This window comes from Lemur catta, chromosome 14, assembly GCF_020740605.2.
Source record: "Lemur catta isolate mLemCat1 chromosome 14, mLemCat1.pri, whole genome shotgun sequence".
NCBI lineage: Eukaryota > Metazoa > Chordata > Mammalia > Primates > Lemuridae > Lemur > Lemur catta.
Window position 1 is genome coordinate 33,028,803 of NC_059141.1, and position 27,593 is coordinate 33,056,395.

Genomic DNA, 27,593 nt, shown 5'->3' on the forward strand with positions numbered 1-27,593 from the left:
TAACTCTTCTTCTTCCATGTATATCATAATTCCTAATGAAAGGTTTAACATACTATTAATTATGGGTATGCCTAATACAATTATTTTCAGATCTTCAAATTTATATATGTTTGCAAAGACATATACATCACATGTAATTATCATCCTAAAAATAAAAGAAATAAAACACAAACACCTGCTGCTTGCTAGACTCACCCAGAACTAGAAATATAAACAAGGGCAGAAAGAAAGTAGAGAAGATGGGAAAGTGACATCAGAAATCAAAACATGCTACAACTTGGTGGTACTAGAAACTTAGGAAGTCAGTAAAATTTGGGAAAGTTAAAACAAATATGCAAAAAACAAAACAAACAAACAAGCAAACAAAAAACCCAAAAGGAATACTGGCATAAACAGTGGATGGTCTACTACCATATGTACCTGTGTGACCTTGTTCAACTCACTTAACTTCTCTAGGCCTCAGATTCCTCATCTGTAAAATGAGAAGGTTGGACTAAATCTCTGTCAGATACTTTCCAGTTCTGAAAGTCTATGATTCCATGTGGGGAAAGTGTGTTAAAATATATGCATTAAAAGCTATTCTCAACTAATAAAGAAATAGTTCATTAGCTTGGGAGTCCAATGTTTGGAAATACAAAAACAAACAGGCAGTCAATTTCCTTGGCTATCCCCCAACGCCAGCTTTCACCATAATAGTGTAAGTGACCTACAATACTTAGTTTGAGCCTAAGTCCTAAGTTCTGGAAGCAGGAAGCCACTACATACAGGAATGAAAAGAATTTCCTTCCCTTTCTTTGGATATGTTAAACTGGAATAAAATTTTGAAAAAGGCAGAATTTGTCTTTAGAGTCTTTTGACTTCCATTCCAAGACTTTCTAAATCCCCAATTCTGAGAGTCTAAGCCTGAAGAGACTCTTTTAATGGATTCAGCTTTTAATAGTTCTTGTCCTTTTTTTTATTTAACTTCTGAATCTAGTTGTACAAAAAGTACAAAGCTTTGTGGTTTTTATTTTCCTTCAGAGAAACACTATGGCATCTCCCATGAGGCTTGTACAAGTTAATCAAGAAAAGAGGAAGAACCCTGAATGCACAGACCATTTATAAGCTAGGCCCACTTAAACTTAAATTTCTATAGTACCTTTTACTTTCTTTCATCTTGTTACCTATTAACACCACAATTCTCCCCACACACATACATATATCACAATCTGATCATAATGACTTGTCTGCCATATTCTAAAATCTAAACACTATTATTCCAATAAGCTTCTTACTTGCCATTCCTTCAGCCTGCAATGCCATTTCCTCTCCTCTTAGGCCTTGAGGGTCAACCCCTACTGATTCTTTTCACCCCTGCTCAAACATGCCTTCTTTTATGGAACCTTCCTTCCGTATGGGGTACAATTACCATTTCCACCGTTCCCTGCTCTCTTCTATACAAGAATTACCTCTTCTATAATACTTTGTCTACCTTTCACATTAGACTACAGGCTACCTGAGGACTGGAACTACATCTTACTCACCTCCATACTCCTCAACATGTTTTATGTCTAGCATGCGGTAAGCATTCAACAAATGTTTGCTCCTTTGTAAATCTGAGAAAATTAGTGAAAACTCACTAAAAGTAACAACCAATATTGGTGTCTACTCACTCTCAGTGCTTTTGAGGTCTTGTCAGAACAGAAAGATCACTAAACTAAAGATAAAAAAACAACATCCCACAAGCCAATAAGACAGAGAGAATCTTTCATCCTTTTTGGTAAAGATTTAAATGCCTGCCAGAGACAGAAGAGAATCTTGATCTTACATCTGACAAATAAACTCTACATTAAAAAATTTCCTATTCATAATTTATAGATATCACATGGGAAAGAGAAAGGCCAGGTAGAAAAACAACATATTTATGTGTCATTTTTAAAAAATCAGAAAATTGGCAATATTTAGGGAAGGAATTATAGTCTTCAAAAATGGTGAAGATTTTCTTCTTTCCTTCCTTCCTTTTTTTCCTTTTCACATCTCTACTCCCAACAAAAGAAAAAACAAAAAGATAAGGTCAACTAGCTCTATCAAGTGGGCAATCCTTAAAACCCTTCCCCAGACAAAAGAAACCACCCAATTCAACAATTTTAGATAACATATTTATGTTACATACAGTTAGAGAATACCCAAATAGCTTTTTTAGTCAATAGACCTACAGACACAAAATAAACAAAATTATATTTGCTCAGGAGCATACCTCCATGGACAATGCCATCAATGCTTTCACAGAAGCTCTACCGTGAATAACACTTCAAATTACCATGTGGTTATGGGCTCAAAGATGGGCTGGATGCCAAGTCATTTAAAGCAGATCAAGTAACATGAATCTGTGCCAACACTGTTTTACCTCGTCACTACACTTTCTAAATCTAACAATGTTCGAACAATGTTTTCAATCAGACTTCTTGAACTAATTGCTTTAGTAACACAACTCTGTTAAAATATATCTTTAACTCTACCCCTCATTCTAACAAGGAAATAAATTTTATTTAATAGTTATTTTAGAAGATATTTGCAAGCATACAAATAAGAAAACATACTTACAGATTGTATATCTTGTAATGGTTTTTATGCTTTGAATCCAAAAACCTTAAAACAAAACAAACAAAAAGCCACCATTAACAAAAATGAGCTAACATTTGAAATTACATTAATACTATTGAGAAAAACCAAAAGACAAATTCTATTTTTCCTAATCTCAATACCATTTAAGTAAAAATAAATAAATAACTCAAATAACTATCCCCTCCATGGGTTTAAGCTACTAATCATGTCATTCTCATATAATTATTACCTTACACAGATTTATACAATCTGAAGTAAAGCCAGAGCTTTTCATACAATGAATATATTCATAATTGTGTCTTCAGCCTAACATAAGATTGAATAGTGAGACATAACTTTTTTAAAAAGCAGCTTTAGCATTTAGTTCATGTTCACGTAACTCATATAGATTTGCAAGAAAGTCATAAGCAATCACAAGTACTTTTAAAAATAACTCAGAAAATCAGACTTTTGATATTTGAAAGACGTATTAACTATTACCTCTGTACAAAGTTTATTAAGCATTTTCACATATATATTCTCATTTGACCCTCACAAACCTCTGAGAGGTGGAGCTTATTTACATTTCACAGAGGAGGGAAGTAGGTCTCAAAGAGATTACAGGACTTGCCCAAGGTCATGTACAGTTAGTAAGTCAAAGCATGAAGACCGAAGACCTCAAGACAGTTATGAAACTCAATAACAACAATTACAGCTAACACAAGCACTTACTACATGCCTGGTATTATTTTAAGCACTTTCTGTATATAAATTTGTTTAATCCTCAAATCCTATGAGGTAGGCAATAGAAGGGTTAGAAGGGTACAAGGCTGAGGAATTATCAGAATACACAGAATAAAACAACAAATGAAAAACAGAAGACAAAAAAAACCAGAGTCCAGGATATTCAACATATGATTAGGAATTCCAGAGACAGAGAACACAGAAAATAAACCAAAGATATAACTCAAGAAAAATATCCCAAACTGAAGGATGTGTTTTCAAACTGAAAGGGTGCATTAGCACTCAGCAAAATTGATGAAAACAGACCCAAATTGAGGCATACATATCTTTGTGAAATACCTGAATACTAACAAAACAAACAGAAGACCTTAAAAGCTGCCCGAGAAGCATAGGTTTTATAAAAATAATCTGGAATCAAAATGACATTACCCTTTTTAACAGAAACATTAGCTGCTAAAAAAAAAAACTGGGCAGGAATTTTGAGGAAAAATTATTCCCAGCCTAGAATTCCATACCAAGACAGACTATATAATTCATGTGTGAGTACATAACAAAGGCATTTTAAAATAAGCAAAATCTCAAATAATTTTGATTCCCATATATTCTAAGTTACTAAAAAATGTGCTCCACGAATACAAAGGTGGGATACCATGAAAAAAGATAATAGGTTCTAGGAACCAAAGAATCCAACTTATAGGAGAGGAAAAGAGAATCCCCAGAATGACGGTGAAGGGACATCTCAAGTAGACAGCCATGCAGCAAGTCTAGAGAGCAATTAATCCAGATTAAGGAAGATCAGCCTTCTGAAGAAGATGAAACTGATATAATACCAAATAGGTTCAAATATGTTGAGAGATTTATCCAATAAGGGGTAAATTTATGAATTAAAATTAAGAACACTGAAAACTAAACAAGTGAAAAAAAAGAGACAATTTTAACTCCAGGGAAAACAACACAAGCAGGAAAAAGCAGTCACAATATACTATAATGCTTAACTACAAATGGCATTTAACTAGTTATAAATCACATACAAATTCAATATTGATATAACCAAAATTACAATTAAACTACTAGGAGGAGGAAGGATGGGGAGGAAGTCCGAAAATATGTGTGTGTTGAGTTGGATGAAAAAAAGAGTCCATGAACTTTAATATGAAAAATTATGTTATACAGTAGTACAAGCAATACTTATAACTTACTTTTATATCATAACTACAGTTGTTGCAAATAGGCTATGATCTTTAAGGAAAAAGAAACACGTGGCACCCCTTGCTTTTAGCTTGGGCACCCCAGATATTCAGTTGAGACTCCAAAAAGGCAACATCTCAGGTGTAAGGACCATGCATTAGGACTGTGGTCCCCAACCCCCAGTCTGCAGGAACCGGGCCACACAGCAGGGGAGTGGTGGCCTGTTAGGAACCAGGCTGCACAGCAGGAGGTGAGCAGCAGGTGGGCAAGCAAAACCTCATCTGTATTTATAGCCAAGATTCACATCACCGCATAAGCTCTGCCTCCTTGTCAGATCAGCGTTGGCATTAGATGCTCATAGGAGCGCAAACCCTACTGTAAACTGCGCATGCGAGGGATCTATGTTTTATGAAAATCTAATGCCTGATGCTCTGAGGTGGAGTTGAGGCGGTGATGCCAGCGCTGGAGAGCAGCTGCAAATACAGATTATCATTAGCAGAAAGGTTTGACTGCACAATAATATAATGCACTTGAATCATCGGAAAACCATCCCTCTGCACCCCTCCCCCCCAAAAAAAAACTGTCTTCCATGACACTGGTCCCTGGTGACAAAAAGGTTGGGAACCACTGCACTATGACAAAAGACAAATGTGAAATAGGCCTGCCTTTGTCAGAAAACCAAGCCTGACAAACACCAGATCAACCACTAATTTAAATGCCTGCCAAAAAGAAACTTAGCACCCTTAAAGGAAATAACAATCTAGACTCCCTACAACATTCAACATATAATTAAAAATGACTAGACAAAGCAGAAAAATGTGACCTATCACTAAGGAAAAAAAAGCAGTCAATACAATCAGACTCCAAGATGAACTAGATGTTAGAATTAGCAGACAAGGACTTTAAAGTAGCTATTATAAATATGTACAAGAATGTAAAGGAAAATGATTACAATGAGTGAATAGATGATGGAAATCTCAGCAAAGATGTAGAAAACATAAAAGACAGAAATTCTAGGACTCAAAAGTACAATATCTGAGAAGAAAAATCTACTGGACAATCTCAACAGAAGATTGGAGACTGTAGAAGAAAGGTGTGGCAGATTGTATTTTCCAAAAATTAATTTAACAAATATTTATTGAGCATCTGCTATGTGACAAGCACTACTGTAGACAAAACTTCAAGTAACAACAACCACAAAATGAATGCTCCTGGCAGCTTGATAAACCCAGTGAAGAATGAGCTTTTAAGAAAACAGCCTAAGGACATTGGACAGCTCCCACTAATCCTAAAATAGATGAAAAAGAAAAATTAGCATGTGAAAAAGCAAAATAATTATTTGCTACTTTTTCCTGTAATTAACTTACTATTTGGTGACCATATATATTTCCCCTGCTGTATTCATGCTTAATCAACATTTGCTCTTAGAACCCTAGTATAATTGCAGCTATTATTGCTATTACTAATACTTGGAACTGGGCCGTTTTTTTTTTAAACACATACCTCACCCCCTTTGCAAACATTCTAATCCTTAACTATCTCTTGGTCATCTCATGTTGTTAGAATTACTTTATCAGTTATATATCCAATACAAGGAAAGTAACTATCTTGTTGAAAATGTACTTGTAACTCTTTACCTGCATAGTACTGCTTTCTCCTACACATCACTTCAACTTAAAAAAAAAGCAAAAATAACAGCTTTGTATAATTCTGCTCCAAACTAGTGATTCCCAGTACTAAAGAAACTTTACTATCTATAAAGAGGTGTAAAACTGGAAGGAAAAGAAACAGCGGAAGAAGTGACCTATAACTCACTGAAGAAATTCAAAAGGCTATCAAAAATAATATAAAGAACTACCACACATTTCTCCAAAGAAATTGTATCATTCTGTGCTTTTACCAACATGCGTAAGAATTCCTGCTGATCTACACCCTTCCCAACCCTTGTTAGCCCTTTAAGCTTTATCCATTCCAGTAAATATGAAACAGCATCTCCTTGTGTCTTAAATTTTCATTTCCCTGATGACTGATTTTAAACATCTTTTCGTATGCTTCTTGACCATCTATATATTTTCTTTTGTAAAATTTCTGTTCACATATTTTTTGCCCTTTTTTATGAAGTTATCCTCCCATTATGAAGTTGTAAGAGCATCTTTATATATATTTACATATATATATGTTCATGTCCTTTGTAAGATATACGTATTGCAAATATTTTCCCCAAAACTGTGCTTGCATTTTCATTTCCTTAATTGAGTCTTTCAAAGAGCAGAAGTTTTTAATATTGATGAAGTCCAATTTGTCCATCTTTTTTTGTACGGTAAATTTTGTATGTTCTAAGAAATCCTTAAACCAAAGGTTACAAAGATTTTCTCCTGTGTTTTTATCTAATTTTATAGTTTTAGATTTTGCTTTTGAGTTTAGGTCTACAATTCATTTCAGTTAATTTTTTTGTATGATGAGAGGTGTAAGTCAACGTTCACTTTGACTTCTTTGTTGTTCCAGTATCATTTGTTAAAAAGATTATCCTTTCCCCAGTGAACAATCTCAGCATTGTTGTCAAAAAATGTTAAATGTGAATTTTTCTGGAATCTCTATTCTGTTCCATTGACCCATACAACTCAACAATTCCACTCATAGGTATTTAATGAACAGAAATAAAAATATATGTCCACAGAACTGTATTATACATGAATGCTCACAGTGGCTTTCTTCATAATAAACCCAAACTGAAAACAACTCAAATGTCTACCACAGGTAATTGATAAATATAGGTCATAGTCATACAAAGGAATACTACTTGGCAATAAAAACAAATTACTGATATGAGCAACAGAGATGAATTTCAAAAATATTATGTTAAGAGAAAGAAGCCAGACACAAAAAGAGCATATACTTTAAGACTGTATTTACACGAAATTCTGTTTTATAGTATAAGCAAAACTTGTCTACAGTGATAGAAAGCAGATTAGAAGAGATTGGCTGGGACCATTTTGGGGACTGACTGCAAATGGACAGGAGGAAACTTTTTATAATACAAATATTCTAAATCTTTATTGTAGTGGTGTTTATGGTGTGTACATGGGTGTGTTTGAGTGAAAACTCATTGAACTGTATGCTTAAAATGGGTATATTTTATTACATGCAAATTATACCTCAGAAAGTTGATTTTAAATGTAATACGAATAGCCTCTGATTTATAAGTATCAGTTTGTAAAATGTAACTTACATTTTAAAAAATCTCCAATTTCTTTTGGTTAATACTAGAGAATACCAATAAAAGGAATACATTATCTTCAGGAATTAGAACTTTTTAGAATGAGAAGCAAAACAGCACCGATTGCCTAGAATAGTACTGTCCACTATGAAAATGTTTTGTATCTGTGCTATCCAATACCGTAGTCATTAGCCACATGTACTACTGAGCACTGGAAATGTAGCTAGTGCAAATAAGTAAATTTATTTATTTTAATTAATTTAAATTTAAACATAATAGCTACATGTGGCTAGTGGCTACCACATTGGATAGCGGAGATCTAAAAGATACCTATCTATGAAAAAAATCCACTAGTGCACAATACACATGCCTCCTAATCAGGTAATAGAAATGGGTATATTCTTAGAATACAACATAAAATTGGAACAGAGGAAAGACACCGTAAAAATTAGGGATTTCACAACTGTCAAAATATCAAAAATATTTTTAATTACATGCAGTTTTCTAACAAATTTTTAATATGCTTGATTTTCTTTTGTCATTAGATTAGAAAGAAACTACAACTCTGGTCATGTTTCTAACTAAGAATGAGGAACAACTTGGCGTGGAAATGCCAGGAAACAGGGAGAAAGTGTTCATATAATTTTAGCGTTCACGTCAGACAAGGAAGGAAATACTGGCATAGTTAGATATGATACAGATCAGTAAAACAGATTTCAAAAGCTTCATTTAAATAACAGGCTATGAATTCGTAACTCAATCTGAAAAGGAAAGGCTAAAGGCTTTAAAAACTAAAATTTTGTATAAACAACTATAAAAGATTCTAGTTTTAAAAAGACAAAGGAGGAAAAACAGAAATTATCTAAGACCAACCAACATAGCTAAAGAGAATTTACCCACAAAGCTCAGGTTTAAAGAATATATATATATATAAAAGCAAAAACGGGGTGGGGGATAATCACAGATGAATACATAATAGCAGCATATCTAAAGGAATACAAAAATAGTAAAAAACAAAAGAAATGGCTTGGAGAGGAGAGACTGCTCAGACCAAAAAGAATAATAAAGAAATTAGAATTCCACAAGTTAAACAGCTGCATAATGCTAGAGACAGGAAAAAAGCAGGAATTCCTAAATTCCCTTTTCACTTCCATCTTCTCTGTCCACGAGAATATTCCTCTGATTCAATAAATTAGGAGTGGTGGGTACATGACATTTCCCTGGATTAAAAGCATTTTCTATGTGCTAATTTAAGCAAGGCTATTTTTAAAAGAATATTTCTTGATACAGTAGCTATCAACAGAAAAATCTTTGATATTCTGTGATTATACATATTTAAAGAAGATAGTTATCAATAATTCAAGCCAAAAGATAACCCACCAAGCTCTCTGCACTATCATTGCTTCATCTGAATCTTGTAGTCACAAAATTCAAATGGCAACAGAGGCAGGCATGATAAAATTGTCTGAAGAAAGAGTAAAACTAGTTTCCTTATTTTTCAGAGTTCCTAAAAATCATTAAGAAAAACAACAAACAACCTAAAAGAAAACTACATTGAAGATAGAGTCAGTATACACATACACACATACCCTGGAAATATATATGGCCAATATATCAAAAAGCTGCTTAACCTCACTATTAAAGAAATGCAATCAAATTATAAGATACCATTTTTGGCCAACAAATTGCAAAAAATTAGATAATATTCAGTTTGCCAAGGTTGGGGGTGAAGAAAAGGGAGAGAAGCACTCAAACATGTTGGTAAGACTATAAAACACCATTTTTGAAGGCAAAAGTTTACACCACAGATGCAGCGGACCTAGTAACTTCACTGCCAAGAATTTACCTTAAGAATATACTTGGAAAAGAACACCAAGATACATGTGTGAAGATGTTTTTTATTAGAGCACTGTTTTCAACGGCAAAAAACTGGAAAGAATCTAAATATCCATCATAGAGGACTGTTTATTATGATACGATCATAAAATAGACTAAAAGGTAGCCAATAAAACAATCAGGCAGATACCCACACCAATATGGAAGATTCTTAAGACATACTCAATGAAAAAAAGCATGGTGAAGAACACTATACAGTATGTTCCCATTTGTTTTTTAAAAAGTGGGTAAACAATTTTTAAAAGAATATATGAAGCTTTTAATTGTAGATACCATTGGGAAGAGGATTTAAAGGATAAGGAGTGTAAAGGTAAGAGAAATTTCTAGGGTATATTTGTCATCTTTAGGCTGCTGAGCAATCAAATACCATTCCAATTTGGACATAATTTCCAGAGATCAGAAACAGATACCTCTTTCCTCATCTCTCTTTCATCACACGTACAGGCCTGATACCAATTAGGCCCTTTTGCTCTGGACACTGAATCCTAGTGAGTGAGGACAAGGTACTGGAGAGTCAGAGATTACTCACAGAGATCACCAGAGGAGTTGAAAGTTCATGAGCACAGTCACCATATTGAGTCATGGCAGCAGTACCTAGTATATCAGGTGTCCAAGCAGCAGTGTCTTAAAGCAGACTGCTTTTGTTGCAGCCTCCTGGCCATGCCTTGCTTCTACTCATCTTCCAAGTCTGGTTCTTAAGCTATGAACTACATAATACTTTTCAAAAAATTCCTTTCTGTTTACGTCAATTAGAGTCACTTTATATCATCTGTAACCAAAAAGAAATCATAAAGTTTCTTTTATAAAAGAAAAAAGTATTTTTCTGTAATTTTGTTGTGAGGATTGGCGAAATCACACTTTTTGTGTGTTCTCTTTAGTATTTGAACTCTCTGATTTCTTACCTGGCACTGTGGCCAACAGTGAGGCTTGTAGGAGAATAAACAATATTATTTAAAAGAACATGTTCTGGCATTTTAAGAAGGGGAGGAGGTTATGTTCTTTCAAAAAACTTGAATATTATTTAGGGAAACATTCACCATGGCTGCCCCTCCCTCTTCCTCCTCTCTCCTCCCAAAGATTTCGTGCCCGCGGGTTGGCTCATTGCCTTGTAAGTCTGACACAATGGAAAGGTGGGGAAAAAAAGCAAGAAAACAGCACTTTCCAAACGGAAATGGGAAAATCTGCCTACAGATACTTGGAAAGTAGAGACGAAAAAATTAGACAAAAGCAGAGAGGTAATTTCCCCAAATTTGGATAATCTAGAATATAAATCTTTCTAACTATACTTAAATTCAAGTAATTTCAATACATAAAAATCTGAATTCATTAACAACTCAGATTTGAGAACATTGTCTTTATTTTAAAAAATTATTTACTTTCTTCAAAGAGTTCCTATAAAACAGATTTAAACAAGTTGCAAGAGTACATTTTAAAATTATTTTAGCCAAAAGAACATATAAACATACATAATTCAAATGACATAAAAAGTTTATAATAAAAAATTAGTCAAATAAATATGGCAGAGTAAGAAGCACAAGGAATCCATCTCCCCACCAAGACAACAAATGCAGTGGCAGAATCTATCTGGTGGAACTATTTTGGAACTCTGGAGTCTATTCAAAGGTTTTCAGTTCGAAAGGGAAGGCTTAGACAGTAAATCATGGTTAATGTGAGTAAATTTCAGCAATTAATGCAGTTGTGGCTACCCATCTCTCACCTCCACAGCAGGCAGCCATGCACATGTTCCTGGTTCAACTTGCATCCAGCTTGCAGGAGTCAGGGTTGGCAATAAGGACCTTGCCCTCCAAATACCAGGACTCTATGTTCTGACTGCTAATTGCTGCTTCTGATCATGGATGTACAGACACAGAAGCAGGCTGCCATTGTTGCAACCTTCACGAGCTGAAATAGTTTCCAGGGGATTTAAAGATCCAGAGTTATTTTGGGAGCCTTTTAGGAGCCAGACATCTAAGGATGATAATAACATTGGAAAAGAACCACATATACAGGGGAATTTAGAAAGTCATTACACATGCCCAGGGGAAAACACAGGCTGAGAAGATCTTCCATTTACACTTTAAGCTGATTCCCAGTACAGAAATACCCTGAAAAATTGAAGAAACAAACAAACAAAACCCCAGCAAATCCTAGAAAAAGGGGAGAATCTGATTTCCATAAATACCACTCTTTAAGATTCAAATTCCAGTTGTCAACAAAAAGTCACAAAGTATACAAATAAAACAACACAAAACAAGAAGTATAAGTCATTCAAAGGGGAAAAAAATAAACAAACAGCAACTGTCCCTGAGAAAGATCAGATGGCAGACTTACTAGATACAGACTTTAAAATAAATATCATGCTTGCTTTGGCAGCACATATGCTAAAAAATCGGAATGATACAGAGAAGCATGGCCCCTGCTCAAGGATGACACACAAAAGGGTGTCCTGTATTTTTAAAAATAAATAAACAAAATAAAACAAATATTTTAAAAATGCTCAAAAATCTAAAGGAAGATACTGACAATGTCAAAAAACGATGTATGAACAAAATGGAAATATCAACAGAGAGACAGAAAATATAAAAAACCAAAACAGAAACACTGGAGCTAAAAAGTACAATAACTGGAATAAAAGTTTACTACAGCAATTCAAAAGCAGATTTGGGCAGGCAGAAGAAACAATCAGTGAACCTGAAAGGTAGGACAATTGAAAATACCACATCTGAGGAATAGAAAGAAAACCTGAAGAAAAACTGAAGTAAACAGCCTAATAGCCCTGTGGGACATCATCAAGTGGACCAAGACGTGCATTCTGGGAATCTCAGCAAAAAAGAAAAAGGGCAGAGAGATCATTTGAAGAAACAGTAATCAAAAACTTCTCAAATTTGATGAGACATGAATATAAATACTCAAGAAGGTCAATGAACTCGAAGTAGGAGAAACTCAGAGACCCACAGCAAAACAGATTCCAGTCAAACTGTCAACAGACAAAGACAAAAAGAATCTTGAACTGGTAATGAGACAAGCAACTTGTCAAATACAAAGGATCCTCAAAATGTCAGCAAATTTCCCATCAGAATCCTTGAAAGACAGAGGCAGTGGGATGATATATTTAAACTCCTGAAGGGGGGTAAAAGGAGGAAGCTATCAGCTGTCAACCAAGAATTGTATATCCAGCAAAAGTGTCCTTCAAAAATGAGGAAGAATTTAAGACATTTCCAGATAAAAAGCTGAGGGAATTCATTACCACTAGACTTGCCCTGCAAGAAATGCTAAAGGGAGTCCTTCAGGTTGAAATGAAAAAACATTAGATAATAACTTGAAGTTGTATTAAAAAATAAAGATCTCTGGGAAATGGTAAATCCATGAGCAATTATCAAAGCTAGCATTAATGTAACTTTGGTTTATAACTCTGTTTTTTGTTTTCTACATAATTGAAGATGTTACTGTATTAAAAAAAACAACTATTAGTCTATGTTTTTGTACATACAATACACAAAGATGTAATTTTATGACATCAACAACTGAAAGGGAGAAGAAGATGGAGCTGTATGAAAGCTGAATTTTTGTATGCTACTGAAGGTTAAGTTGGTATAAATTGAAATTAGAGTGTTGTAACTTTAAAGTGTTAAATGTAATTATCAATGGTAACCACACACACACACACACAAAAAGCTACAGAATATAAACAAAGGGAAATGACAAGGGAATTAAAAAGTTTCCCTACAAAATATCAACTAAACTCAAAGCCAGTAAGGCAGAAAATGAGAGACAAAAAACCTATAAGGCATATAGAAAACAAATAGCAAAATGGCAGAAGTCTTCCTTTTCAGTAATTACATTAAATGCAAATTGGTTAAACTTTCTAATCCAAAGACAGAGATTGGCAGAATGTATAAGAAAAACAAATTCAACTGTATGCTATCTACACGAGACTCGTTTTAGATCCAAAGACATAAATAGGTTGAACGAGACAGGATGGGAAAAGATATTCTACACAAACAACAACCAAAGAAGAATGAGGGTGGCTATATTAAAATACCAGACAAAATAAACTAAATAAAAAAACTTATGAGACAAAAAGACATTATATATTAATAAAAGTATCAAAACAGCAAGAAGTTATAATAAGCATAATCATTTATACACCTGAGACCATCCAATTATATGAAGCAAAAATTGACAGAATTGAAGGGAGGAATAGTTTAAAAATAATAGAAACTTCCATACCCCATTCTCAGTAACAGACAGAAGCAGACAGAAGATAGGTAAGATAACAGAGGATTGGACAACACAATAAACCAACTAGATCTAACAGGCATATTCAGATCCCTTTATCCAACAATAACACAATACACATCCTTGTCAAGTGCACATGGGACGTTTTCTAGAACAGACTGTACGTTAAGCCACAAACCAACACTCAATAGATTTTTAAAAATTGACATCAAATAAGTATCTTCTCCAATCACAACAGAGTAACATTAAGAATTAATAACAACAAAAAAATGGAAAATTCACAAAATTGTGAAAATTAAAAAACATACTCTGAAAGAAGAAATTACAACGAAACTTAGAAAATACTTAGAAAAAATGAAAATGAAAATGCAACATAGGCCAGGTGCGGTGGCTCACGCCTATAATCCTAGCACTCTGGGAGGCCAAGGCAGGTGGATTGCTCGAGGTCAGGAGTTCGAGACCAGCCTGAGCAAGAGTGAGACCTCGTCTCTACTAAAAACAGAAAAGAAATTATCTGGCCAACTAAAGATATATATAGAAAAAAAAAAAATAGCCGGGTATGGTGGCGCATGCCTGTAGTCCCAGCTACTCGGGAGGCTGAGGCAGAAGGATTGCTTGAGCCCAGGAGTTTGAGGTTGCTGTGAGCTAGGCTGATGCCACGGCACTCACTCTAGCCTGGGCAACAAAGTGAGACTCTGTCTCAAAAAAAAAAAAATTGCAATGTATCTAAACTTATGGGATACAGTGAAATCAATACTAAGAGGAAAATTTATAGCAGAAAACATTTACATTATAAAAGAATAAAGATCTCCAATCAATAATCTAACTTCACACATTCAGGAATTAGAAAAAGAACAAACTAATAAACCCAAAGCTAGCAGAAAGAAAGAAATAACAAAGATTAGAGTGGAAATAAATAAAATAGAAAATAGAAAAATATTATAATAGAGAAAAATCAATGAAACCAAAAGTTGGTTCTTTGAAAGATTAACAAAATTGATAAACCTTTAGCTAGATTGACTAAGAAAAAAAGAGAAGACTCCAATTACTAAAATCTAAAAAGCGGGGCCATTACTAACAATTATACAGAAATAAAAAAAGATAGTAAGACAGTACTATGAACTATTACCAACAAATTGGATAATCTAAATTAAATGGACAAATACCTAGAAACACAAAATCTACTAAGACTTAATCACAAGAAAAAAAAATAGAAAATCTGAATAGATCTATAACTAGTAAGGAGATTGAATCAATAATAAAAAACTTCCAGACCAAGAAAAACCCTAGACCTGATGACTTCACCCATGAATTATCAAACATTTAAAGAACTAACATCAATTCTTCTCAAACTTTACCCAAAAACTGAAGAGGAGGGAACCCTTCTTAACACATTCTATGAGGACAGCATTGCCCTGATACCAAAGTCAGATGAAGCCATTACAAGAAAACTATACATCAATACCCTCTGTGAACACCAATGCAAAATCCTTAACACACTATCAGCAAACTAAATTCCACAGCCTTTTAAATGGATTATACACGAGGACCAAGTAGAATTTATTCCTGGAATGCAAGGATGGTTTAATGTATGAAAAATAACATAATGCATCATGTTAACAGAAAGAAGAAAAAAAAATCACCAGGTCATCTCAATAGGTGCAGAAAAAGCATCTGAAAAAATTCAACACCATTTTATGAGAAAAACTCCCAACAAACTAGGAATAAAAGGAAATTACTCCAACATAATAAAGGACATATATGAAAATTCCACAGCTAACATGATACTCAATGGTGAAAAACTGAAAGTTTTCCTCTAAGGTCTGAAACAAGACAGGATACAAGGGTGCCAAGACCTGCTTTTACCACTTCTATTCAACATAGCATTTAATATTCAACAGAAAGTAGTTAAGTAAGAACAAGAAATAAGTCATTCCAAATTGGAAAGAACAAGTAAAATTATCTGTTTGCAGATGGTGTTACCAAAAGCTCAGCACTTGTCCTTGAGGCCACATCAGAAAAACAAGGACAAGTGGTTTGAGAAGGAAAGAAAGATTTATTAACTTGCTGGCAAATGAGGAGGATGGAGACTACTATCTGAAAAATGCTATTGTCCTAATAATAAGCAGAAATACAGAGCTTTTAAAGGGTGGGTTCTCAGCTTCAGGCAATTGCTGTTAAACTACAGTTGATGATCCTGATTGTACCATCTCCATCCCATCTAATCCCATGACCATCCTCTGCCAGGTCCAGGTCTGGGCTGAGCCATCTTCTGTAGTACAAAGAACAAAAGACATTACCCTGCCCCTCCCAATCACTGGCCTGAGGCAGGGATGCAGGTTTTAGTTCTCAAAAAGGAGTGGAAGATGTTTTAAAGAGACAGAAAATACTTTTGCAGTTTTTTTCAGGCCATTCCCTCTGTTACAATGGCATAATTTTACATGTAGAAAACCCTAAGGATTCAACAACAACAACAAAAAATTGAATTTGGCAAAGAAGCAGGACACAAAATTAATGTACAAAAATTAAGTTTCATTTCTATACCCTACAAATGAAGATTTCAAAAAAGATATTAAGAAAACAATTAGATTTAGAATATTATCAAAATGAATAAAATATTTAAGAATTAACCACAGAAGTGAATACCTGTATGCTGAAACATTGCTGAAAGAAATTAAAGAAGACATAAATAAGTAGAAAGACATCCTATGTTCAGAGATTAGAAGACTTAATATTGTTAAGATGTCAATACTATCCAATGCAATCTATAGATTAATGCAATCCCAATTAAAATCCCAATAATTTTTTTTTTCTTTTTTGCAGAAATAGAAAAATACATCCTAAAATTCATAAAGACTACTGAATGGCCAAAACAATCTTGAAATAGAAGAACAAAGTTAGAGGACATACACTTCCTGATTTCAAAATTTACTACCAAGCTACAGTAATAAAAATAATGTGGTACTGCTATTAACAGAAATACAGACAAATGGAATACAATAGAGAGCCCCCAAATAAACCTTTGCATCTATGGTCAAATGATATTCTTCTACAAGGGTGCCAAGACCATCTGATGAGAGAAAGGACAGTCTTCTCAACAAATGGGGCTGGGAAAACTTGATGCCACATGCAAAAGTGTGAAGCTGGACCCTTACCTATAACCATATACAAAACTTAACTCAAAGTGGATCAAAGACCTAAATGTAAGAGCTAAAACTATAAAAATCTTCAAAGAAAACATGAGGGAAAAGTTTCATGGCATGAATTTGGCAATGATTTTTTTAATGTGACACCAAAAGCACAGGCAACAATAGAAAACAGACAAGTTGGACTTCATCAAACTAAAAAGTTTCTGCACAGCAAATAAAAGAATAAAAAAACAACCCACAAAATGAGAAAAAATATTCGCAAATCACATATCTGATAAGAGATTAATATCCAGAATATATAAAGAACTTATAAAACACAACAAAAAACCCCACCCAATTCATAAACTGGCAAAGCACTTGAACAGACGTTGCCTCAAAGATGATATACAAATGACTAATAAGCACATGAAAACGCTCAAATCACTAATCATTAGGGAAATGAAAAGCAAAACTAAAATGATACCAATTCACATCCATTAGGATGGCTATTATAAAAAAATCAAAAACAAAATAACAAGTGTTGGTAACGATTTGGAGAAATCAGACCCTTGTGCTTTGTTGGTAGGAATGTAAAATCATATAGCCACTGTGGGAAACAGCATAGCAGTTCTTCAAAACTTTAAACACAGAATTACCATTTGCTCCAGCAATTTCACTTCTGGGTATACACACTCAAAAGAACTAAAAGCAGATACTGAAACAGATATTTATACACCCATGTTCATAGCAGCATTAGTCACAGTAGCCAAAAGGAGGAACCAAATGTCCACTGGTGAATGGATAAACAAATGTGGTATATACACACAATGGAATGTCATTCATCCTTTAAAAGGAAGAAAATCCTGTCACATACTATAACATGGCTGAACCTTGAGGATATTAGGCTACGTGAAATAAGTCAGTGACAAAAAGGCAAATACTGCACTATTCCTCTTATATGAAGTACTCAGAATAGTCAAATACATTGTGACAAAAGTAGTAGTGGTTCCCAGGAACTGAGAGGATGGGAAATAGGGAGTTATGTTTTTATACATATATAAAAAATATTAAATATTACAATAAAAAAAACTACTGGCCCTATTACTCATCTTCAAACCCTTATTCTTGCTTCTTCCCATATGCAACCACCCTCAACTACTCTGATCCTTTTTCTTGTGTTTAATTCAGTATTTCTAAATATTATTATACTGCTTCTTATAGATTTTTTACCTATACATTTCCTGCCATGACAGAGGCTTACAAAACTAGTAGTACTCCACATATTTCACTTTTCTTAATCCCCTCAATGTAGCAATGTCACGATTTTGGGTTAAATCAATCAACTAATGTTAATATTTGCTTCCTTTTTCTAACTCGTTTAATTTTCTCAGAATCTAATGCATTTTTTCCTAAATATTTCAGTATTTATCTATCAGTTCAATTTTTTCCCCCCTGAAGCCCTCTTTGTCCTGATCTAATCAGAACTGGTAGCTCTTCAGATTGTGACAGTTGTCATCCTGGACTTTCCTTTCTTGCTTTTGAGTTTACTGAAGCCCTTTTCTTTCCTTTCTTGGTTTATTACCTTGTTTTGCTGCAACATGTTAGCTAGTAATCTCCTAAAAAATGTTTTTCATGAATACATTTTTTTCCTACTTTCACACTTGATTGACGGTTTGGCTGGACATCAAATTCTAGGCTGAACACACAACTTCTGACATGGTGTTCCATTATCTTCTACCTTTAACTCTACCACCAACAAGTTAGATTCCATTAACATTCCTAATCCCTCCTAAATCATCTTAAAAGTGTTTTAGATATTCTCTTTATTCCTGGTATTGTAAAAGAAATTTCATAATAATTTGCCTAGTATGGGACTTTTTCATTTATTACGCTTGGCACCATTCAGTCTTTTTAATCTGAAGACTCAAATCCTAAAGAAATTTTCTAGTATTATTTTCTTGATGATTTCTTCCCTTTGTTTTCTCTTTATTCTGTTTATTGGATACTAGACTTCTACAATGATCTTAGAGTACATTTTAACTGATGCAATTTACACACAACATTCTATAATACTATACTAAGTGTCTAAAGCAGTCTTTACATGTACCAATAATGTTATAACACATAGGTTTACTTACTGATTCTACGAATTATACAGAATCAAATGCCTAGTGGTTGTTCCGATAATTTAAGTAAAGCAAGCAGAATACATGAGAAATGGCAATTAATAAGCTGTTCAATAACAGAGACAGGTCAGGCATTACATAATGTCAGCTAATTTTTGTCACATAGGAATGCAAGCCAAGTGTTGTCAGATCCTCCAACTTTTCAAAAGAAGTTAGAAATATAGCTTTTTATGTGAGGTCTCTTGATTTTTAAACACAGGCAATAAATTCCAATTTTAAACACTATGTGAACCAACACTGTGTCAGACCAAACAAAGCATATCAGCAGGGTAGATTAGCTCAAGAATTTCCAGTTTTTGTCCTCTGATATACAAGCTAATATGATTACTGAGGAAATTAGCTTTGGAATCCAAAAGATCTGGACTCAACCTTCAGCCTCACTACTTACCAGAGCTATGGCACTTGGGGAAGTTAACTTCTTTTAAATCATCTATGAAATGGGGACAGACTTACTGTAGAGATCTAATAAGATGACACATGCAATAATAAGATGATACATGCTTATACAACAGTTACATATGTAAATAATACGTAAATAAATGCTCAAAAATGTTACCTATTATTAAAAAATATTGGTGAAGATAATAAACATTGTCTAATCCATCTAGGTTCTCTGTAACAAAATAAGACTAATAAAAGAAATGGGAGGCAGCCAATGGGCACAGGAGTTTCCTTTGGAGTGAGAGAAATGTTTTGGAACTTGACAGAGGTGACAGTTGCACAACATTGTGAAGGTATTAAATGTGACTGAATTGTACACTTTAAAATGGTTAATTTTGTGTTGTGTGAATTTCACCTCAATAAAGAAAAAAGTGAGAAACAGAGAAGCAATAAAGGGAAGGAGTCAGAAAATGTTAGAAAGGAAGAATGGAACTGCTATTCTTTCCTTTAAATTGTTTTCATACTTGCCTATAAATAATTTCTTTTTAATTCTTTTTTTAACTGAACAGCCAATAATGATAATGTTAGGGCAACAAACACTTCCTTTTTGTTGAAAATCAACATACAATTAAGGTTGATTGAGAAATCAACATACTATTAAAATATCTGAAAAGTTTCTTCAGGAAGAAAATGTATGTAACAGCACAAAACAAAGATGAGCTCTCCAATCTGTAATACATAAGTAAAGAAGTTCACAGTAAACAAGAAGATGGATAAATCTTTTTTTTAAAAAATCACTATATAACACAAGATTGTGCTCTAAGCATTTTCTTACCCTAAATATAGGAATCTTTTCACCAAAAACTTTCCAATAAATGAAGAGGAAATGAATTATCTCCTCTAGATACAGAGGGGGAAATACTTTTATATGCATCTTTTTTCATTTTATAACATTTCCCAAACTATGCTCCATGAAACATCATTTAAAGAGATATTATTTAATGCACTACAAAAGCAAAGAGAGGAGGTAGAAGGGAAAAAAAAGAAAAAAAGAAAAGGAAAAGCAACATACTAGTATCTTACTCTTGGGAGATTTACAATGTATAGTGGCATATTAAAGGTTCTGCAGTGAGAGAGCCAGTTCACTTCTATTAAGCCTACATTTTCTTGATTTATTAGGGACAGAACAGATCTTAAGCTATGCCTCTTAAACACATGAAGCACCAATTTGTTAAAGGCTGCTTAGATTTATACCAGATGACATAAATTAGATAACTTCAATATTAGCCTGAGGGATAAGATTAATATAAATATCAAAGAATAATCAATTATCTGGATAAAACATTGTTTCATATTTCCAGCATGTCAAGGGAAGAGCTTAGTGGCAAAAAAGGAGGAAGAAAAAAAGGTAGTAGTAAGAAGAAAAGAAGAAAAATCAATTTGGGAAGAGTTAGCTCTTTAATTTCCCTTCTATGAGATGTCCTTGTCCCGTCCTGTCCTGTCAATTCTGATTGCTTATTAAGCAAAACATTTCCACTTAAGATAGTAAAAATGTTCAGCTTGGTACACTTCCCCTCCCCTCCCTTTTTATTTACTTTTTACATTTATTCCTAATCCTAGAAGGTAACCTCAAAAGGAGAAGTCTGTCTCAAAGTACTCTGAGTACCTCGAGCATAAAATTGAGGCACTGCCATAACAAACAAACCATATCCCCAAAACATTTAAATACTGGACAATTTAAACATGAAGGTATTTGCAATTTATTTTACTACAAAGCAATGATGTAGCACAACAACAAAAAAATCTGAACTCTGTACAATATTTCCCGTTTCGGGGAAAATCACAGAAAAAATGTGAAATTAAAGACAAAAGTAATTTTAAATATTCTTTGGACATCTTACTAGAGAGGGCAAAGAAAAATCCAATTGAAAATAGATTTGTTAACAGAAAATTAAAAGTATACAGAAATAAAAACACATTTTTCACAGAGACATCATCACCTTTCTACTAAAAAAAGGACCATTACTGATTATTACTACTGTCCCCAATATAATGTGAACCAATCAGGGAATTCAATCATTTAGGTACTGTACACAGCTATTCCCCTGGAGAGCTTAATCCTAACAGGCAAATTATTAGGACTTATTTATTTTCATTTTAGTTTAAGGAAGAATTATACCTTCCCTTCCTAAGTCACTGTTCATTCCTTCTCTTATAAAAGAAGGGGAGAGGACTGGGCAAGATAAGCTATCAAAGCCTTATTAGCCCTTTATCCTCCAATCAAAAAAAGAACAAGACAAAACAAACAAAACAGGGACAGCATAGGTATTATATTCTGCTGATAATCCTTCAGGTTGATATATCATTAATATTACCATAACACGTGGCAAGATCAGTTGGCTAAAAGAACTACTGGCTAAGTAATAACCCAAACACATATTTGTTAGGGAAGCAGATTTCAAAAAGTCGTAAGGCTAGAATAAAACAAACTAGACAGATTAAATCTAGAAAAATAAACTTCAGCCTTAATTACTGAGTGTATGAATCTGTTAATTCAGAGGCATGGTAGGAGTTATGAAATCAGAAGATGAGGAACCAAAATGCTTCCCAGCATAGTATTTTCTTGGTGAAGTTATTACAATCTAAGATCTGATCCTCAGTGGTGCAGGTCCAGAAACTGGACTTCATCAGTAACCTAAAAGATAATCAATTGGTCTCAGTGACTAATACATACCCAGAAGTGACCAATGTAAAAACTAGCAAACCAGATTAATTTACCATGAGGATACCTTTACCATAATCAGAAAACTTGCCCTCCATTCAGAGTACTCATACTCTTTTTCAGTATGAATACTACTAATCTGGCTGTGTTGAGTTGGTACTTAGTTGAATACGGTAATGTGAAGTAGATCATGTTGTGAGATATTTCATCCAGGCCTGATAAACACTTCTGCACCATAGCAAAGAATACATGTCTGGTGACTATACTGCTCTTATCCCAGGTTCTCCATCTCTCTTGATTCAAAATTTACCTCCCTCATTCTTTTTTCTATGGCTCATGGCATTTTCTTGAGATGTGTTATTATCACAAGCTGTGTCGTGCTGCTGCTCCTATGAGCCTATAATGTTAAACATCCTTCTACTGCATCCTGCCTAACTATGAGAAAGCAAACTCATTTCCCTATTTTCAAGTTCTTAAACAGCACCTCTGTCCCCTCCATGTATTATCTATAATTTTAATAGAAACTACAAAGTAGTAGGGTTTTTTATAGTTTTCATAAGTATTAAAATTAAATTTTGAACAAAATATAAATACTACAAAACTCCAATTGAACACAACTCAATACTGCAAAGATGTAAATACACTGTAGTTCAAAGCAAGTTACTAAAAATTAACTGCTTAGTGAAACAACTTATGACTGGCTCATAAAAGAATACAAGTAGTCTCACATACTTAAACAACTATTATAAAAGGATTTTATATCTGCGTGATGCTTTATAAGTCACAAAGTGCTTTCCCATCCATTTTTAACATTTAACTCTCATAAGCACTAAACATTTAAATGAAAAGTCTCTAGGAAAGACTTTTATGAAATAGTGTAAAAGAAATAATCCAGAACTTTTTCTTTTCTAAGAGATGAGGTCTCAGGCCAGGCACAGTGGTTCATGTCTATAATCTCAGCACTTTGAGAGGCCAAGGCAGTAGGACAGCTTGAGCCTAGTAGTTCTAGACCAGCCTGGGCAACATAGAGAGACCCTGTCTCTAGAAAAAACAAAAAAATTAGCTGGGCATAGTAGCTTACACCTGTAGTCCTAGCTCCTCAGGAGGTTCAGGCAGGAGGATCACTTGAGCTGATCAGGCCATTGCACTCCAGCCTGGGCAACAGCTCAAGACCCCCATCTCTAAAAATTAAAAAAAAAAAAAAAAAAAAATTTAAAGAGATCAGATCTCACTATGTTGCCCAGGTTGGCCTCAAACTCCTGGGATCAGGTGATCCTCTTGTCTCAGCCTCCTGAGTAGCAAGGACTTATAGGTGTATGCCACCATGCCTGGCTCAGAATTTTAACTTTGAAGGCCACTGAAGTTCCTATTGACAATTTACAATTAATTTATACATAAATATATATTTTTGCTCTCAAATCAGAAGTATATTAAGACCACTTGCACAGCAGATATAAATTCCTTCTCTATAAAATATAACTTGTATTGTTAGGTCATAGGTGTATTTAAAACTCAATATTTAAGTATGCCTTGAGAAATTCATTGTTTTCAACTGAATGATAATTATATTTAGAAAATTGTGCAAAATAATACAACTGATTAATATAGGCTTCAGTATACCCAGCCATTCCTTTCTATATGCCTTGCACCAAATAATTCTTCAGGTTCTTGGTACACTTATGCCCCACTAAAAATTGCTCTCCATAAAAATACATAGTATCTGTCATCTACCTTAGTATAAGTTTAACTGAATAAATCCACTCAAGAATGGCTTAATCTTTGATGTCAAATAAAAGACAAAAATCATATTGTAATGGAATCCAGGCATTAACCTGGTCAGAGACATTTTACAGAGTCCGAGAAATCATGTAAGTACCTGATTATGTATAAGGTTAGTAGTTCTTATCAAATGAAGTGTTTCCCATTGAAGTCCATTAGGTATATTAAGCAAAACAGGCAAAATAGGAGTTATAGAGAACCATAATAATAAAGTTTACATCACAAAGTGTATCTTTTCCTGTGGCTTAAAAATCTTTTCTAAATGAAAATACAACAAGAATATAAACATCAGTATTTGAAATAGAAAATCAAAGTGTTCTTACCTTACTACATCATCGATATTGTTCCTGTATACGCCTTCAAGTCTTTCTGCAGGAAACCCCATAGCAATAATGTTTGGATAAATATCTGGGTACTTAAGTTAAGGAAATATCTGAAATATGCAACAGTGCAAACTAAATGTATACATTTTAAAACATTAGCTAATTATAAAAAGAAAGCTTTCCCTACTATAGCTATACTAATAAAAAGCCATCAATGTATTTATCTATAATTCTTTATGGGTAATTAAGAAGTAGTCGTAAATATATCAATTCCAAAAAAAGACCCTCAAGACCATTATACAGCAAAATAATTTTCAAACACCTCTATTTAATACATTAAAAATGCATGTAAGGCAAAAGGTAACATCCATATTTAGGGATATGAGAAAAACAAAAACCAAGGGCTTTGTGAATCACAGAACTAAAGTATTTTGGGACAAAAATCAAAATAAAAACAAAAAATCTGCACCTGCCTAGAAAGACTAACAGTTCAACTTCTAATTTTTCATGGCCAAAGAAGACACCATGGTATAGCAAAAAAGTAGATAAAGTGAGGCTCAGAAAGCCAGATTTAAGAGTGGGCTATGCCTCTAACTAGTTGTATAATTTGGACAAGCCACTTAACATTTCTATTCTACATGATAATTAGGTTCAAAGAAATAACCAATCATTAAGGTCTCTTCCAACCCTTGCTATCTATGACTTGATAATACTGAACTGAGATAGAAACTTTATTATTCCCACTTCCAGTTAATGCACAGTTGGCCCTTGGCCCTTGCAGAACGTGGGTTTGAACTGTGCACGTTCACTTCTACACAGATTTTCTTCCACCTCTACCACCCCTGAGACAGCAAAACCAACCCCTTTTCTTCTTCAGCTTACTCGTGAAGACAATGAGGATGAAGATCTTTATGAGGATCCACTTCCACTTTATGAATAGTAAACATATTTTCTCTTCCTTATGATTTTCTTAATAACATTTTTCTCTAGCTTACTTTAAGAATACAGTATATAATACATATACAAAATACATGTTAATTGACTGGCTGTATTATCAGTAAGGCTTTCAGTCAACAGCAGGCTGTTTAGTAGTTTCAGTTTTGAGGGAGTCAAACTTATGCACAAATTTTCAGTTGTGCAGGGGTTGGTACCCCTAACCCCCAAGTTGTTCAAAGGTCACCTGCCATCAATATTTAGCATGTTCATTATATTCAATTATGTTATAGACTATAACTGGCATAAAAACAAACCTCTACACTCAAGAAGAATTTATATCCAACTATTAATATAAAAATCACCAACAATCTACATTTTTATTAGTCTTGCCCATCCATCATACCAGCTCTCATTTTTTTCTTGAGCTCCATCAGTCCTCTCTAATCTCATGATTTTCTGATACAGACCTTTCACACCAGCCCAGCTAATCTGCCTAAAGCTTCCCTTAAAGATCATCTCTAATGATCTCTGCCCATCCACTTCTGGACCCATTTATCTTCCAAATACAATTCAAAAATCACCTAATCCAGTGTCCTTTTCTAGATATTTTTCTTTCTGCAGCCTTCACATTATTGAGTTGACTTCAATAGTATTTTTGATCCAAAAATTATCAAGTTACCAAAAGCTTTTATTTTGATATTACAATTTTTTAAAAAGGTTGTATGTACACTAAGTATGTACTGACTAGAGAGATCTACAGAATATACCAAACAGGGTATACAAAGTGTATTTTTTGTACAGAGATGGGAGAAAGAATATTTACACGTATATTTGCTTGAATTTGAGCATCCTCAACACACACATGTACACATGAATGATCAGAAACTAATAAAAATTGTAAACTTTGATAGTTTTACTGGATTTAGTAATATTATTGATATCCTGAAATTATTTTCTTTATATTGTAGGAATAAGCAATGAAGTTATGCTATTGATTTTAAGATTCATAATTATTAGTGTAAGAAAACAGATAATATTATAAAATCAAGAAATCAAGTAAAACATTAATTAAAAATATCAATATGAATTCATGTTTTTAAAAGCCTATATTTTATAGGTCTTTTCACCGAAATGGCCTATAAACAACATCACCCTAGCAGTAGTAAACACTCCTAGCACCCAAAGTTTTGTCTCTAATATAATACACTAAAAGGTACCATTCCTTGGAAAAAGAGTTGATGCCAGGTCTGGGGCAGGGAAGATACAACAAGCCTGGGATACTTTTCCGTGCCAGAGAACGGGAAGGCTTATAGAGATTAACGATCTATGTCAAACGGACATATGAGCTAGCATAAAAGTCCCAATGACTAGTTGTGATAATCTAAGCATCAAATAAAAAATTAAATGGTAGTAAATTTAAAAACCCCGAATAAAACAAAAATCCCTGAGTCTATAAACATGCTCAAAAGAAAAAAGTTAAAACAACAAAAGATACCTTTTTCATTTACAGACTCAGTTTTTCACTTTGAAAAATGGTAAAAAGAGAGATTCAAGTATTCATCTTGTTTTTCCTGTAGGAACTACACTTAAGAGCAACCAAATAGACCCACTTAACAAGCTCTACTTTACAGAAAAACACCAGTTAATAAATATAAAAGGATAGAATGAGAAAAGTCCTACTTTACAAGCCCTAATGAAATTAACTTATATAATGCAAAGATGAACATACGATGCTAAACCAATAAGTGAGTGGTTCATGAGGAACTGAACTTTTTTTACAGAGCCAAAACAATACTACATAAAATATTTTCTAACGTAAGGAAACAAAGATAATCGAACAGTTGGCAAGAAGACTGCCAATGCCCACTTGCAGTTCTCAATCTCAGCATAAACAAAAGTCAGGTAGAGACCATATAACTTTCAATATGCAACATAAAAGACACAGTATCATCTATGATAGTCAAGTATCTTCAACTTAAATCCACCAAGCCTTTAGATATAAATTTTAACCTGCAGGAAATACATATTAATAGGATAGATCAACCTAAATGATATATTATGAGAGAGTAAACTGGACAAAATCAAAAAGTCTGTAGGACAGGATCTGGTCTCTCTTCAACAAATCAGTGTCTTTTAAAAAACAAACAAACAAACAAACAAACAAACAAAAAAATAAAACTGGGTGGCTGCCCTTGATTTTTAAAGGCAAGTTTCCTAACAGGCAATTTCATAGATACAATGCTGGTTTGGATATTATTTTAGACAATCCAG

The 27,593-nt window shown here is 33.8% G+C and overlaps 1 protein-coding gene and 1 pseudogene across 1 annotated transcript in view; one reads left to right on the plus strand and one right to left on the minus strand.

The window, feature by feature from the left end:
* Positions 1–27,593, minus strand: part of PTEN (phosphatase and tensin homolog) — an 87,068-nt gene that overhangs the window by 37,143 nt on the left and 22,332 nt on the right. Inside the window, exons 2-3 of the mRNA XM_045569062.1 lie at positions 24,387–24,471; positions 2,584–2,628 (exon numbers count right to left, since the gene is read on the minus strand). Of these exons, the coding sequence (XP_045425018.1) occupies positions 2,584–2,628; positions 24,387–24,471 (130 nt within the window). The remainder of the gene's footprint in view (positions 1–2,583; positions 2,629–24,386; positions 24,472–27,593) is intronic.
* LOC123650492 lies at positions 11,990–12,084 on the plus strand (annotated as a pseudogene).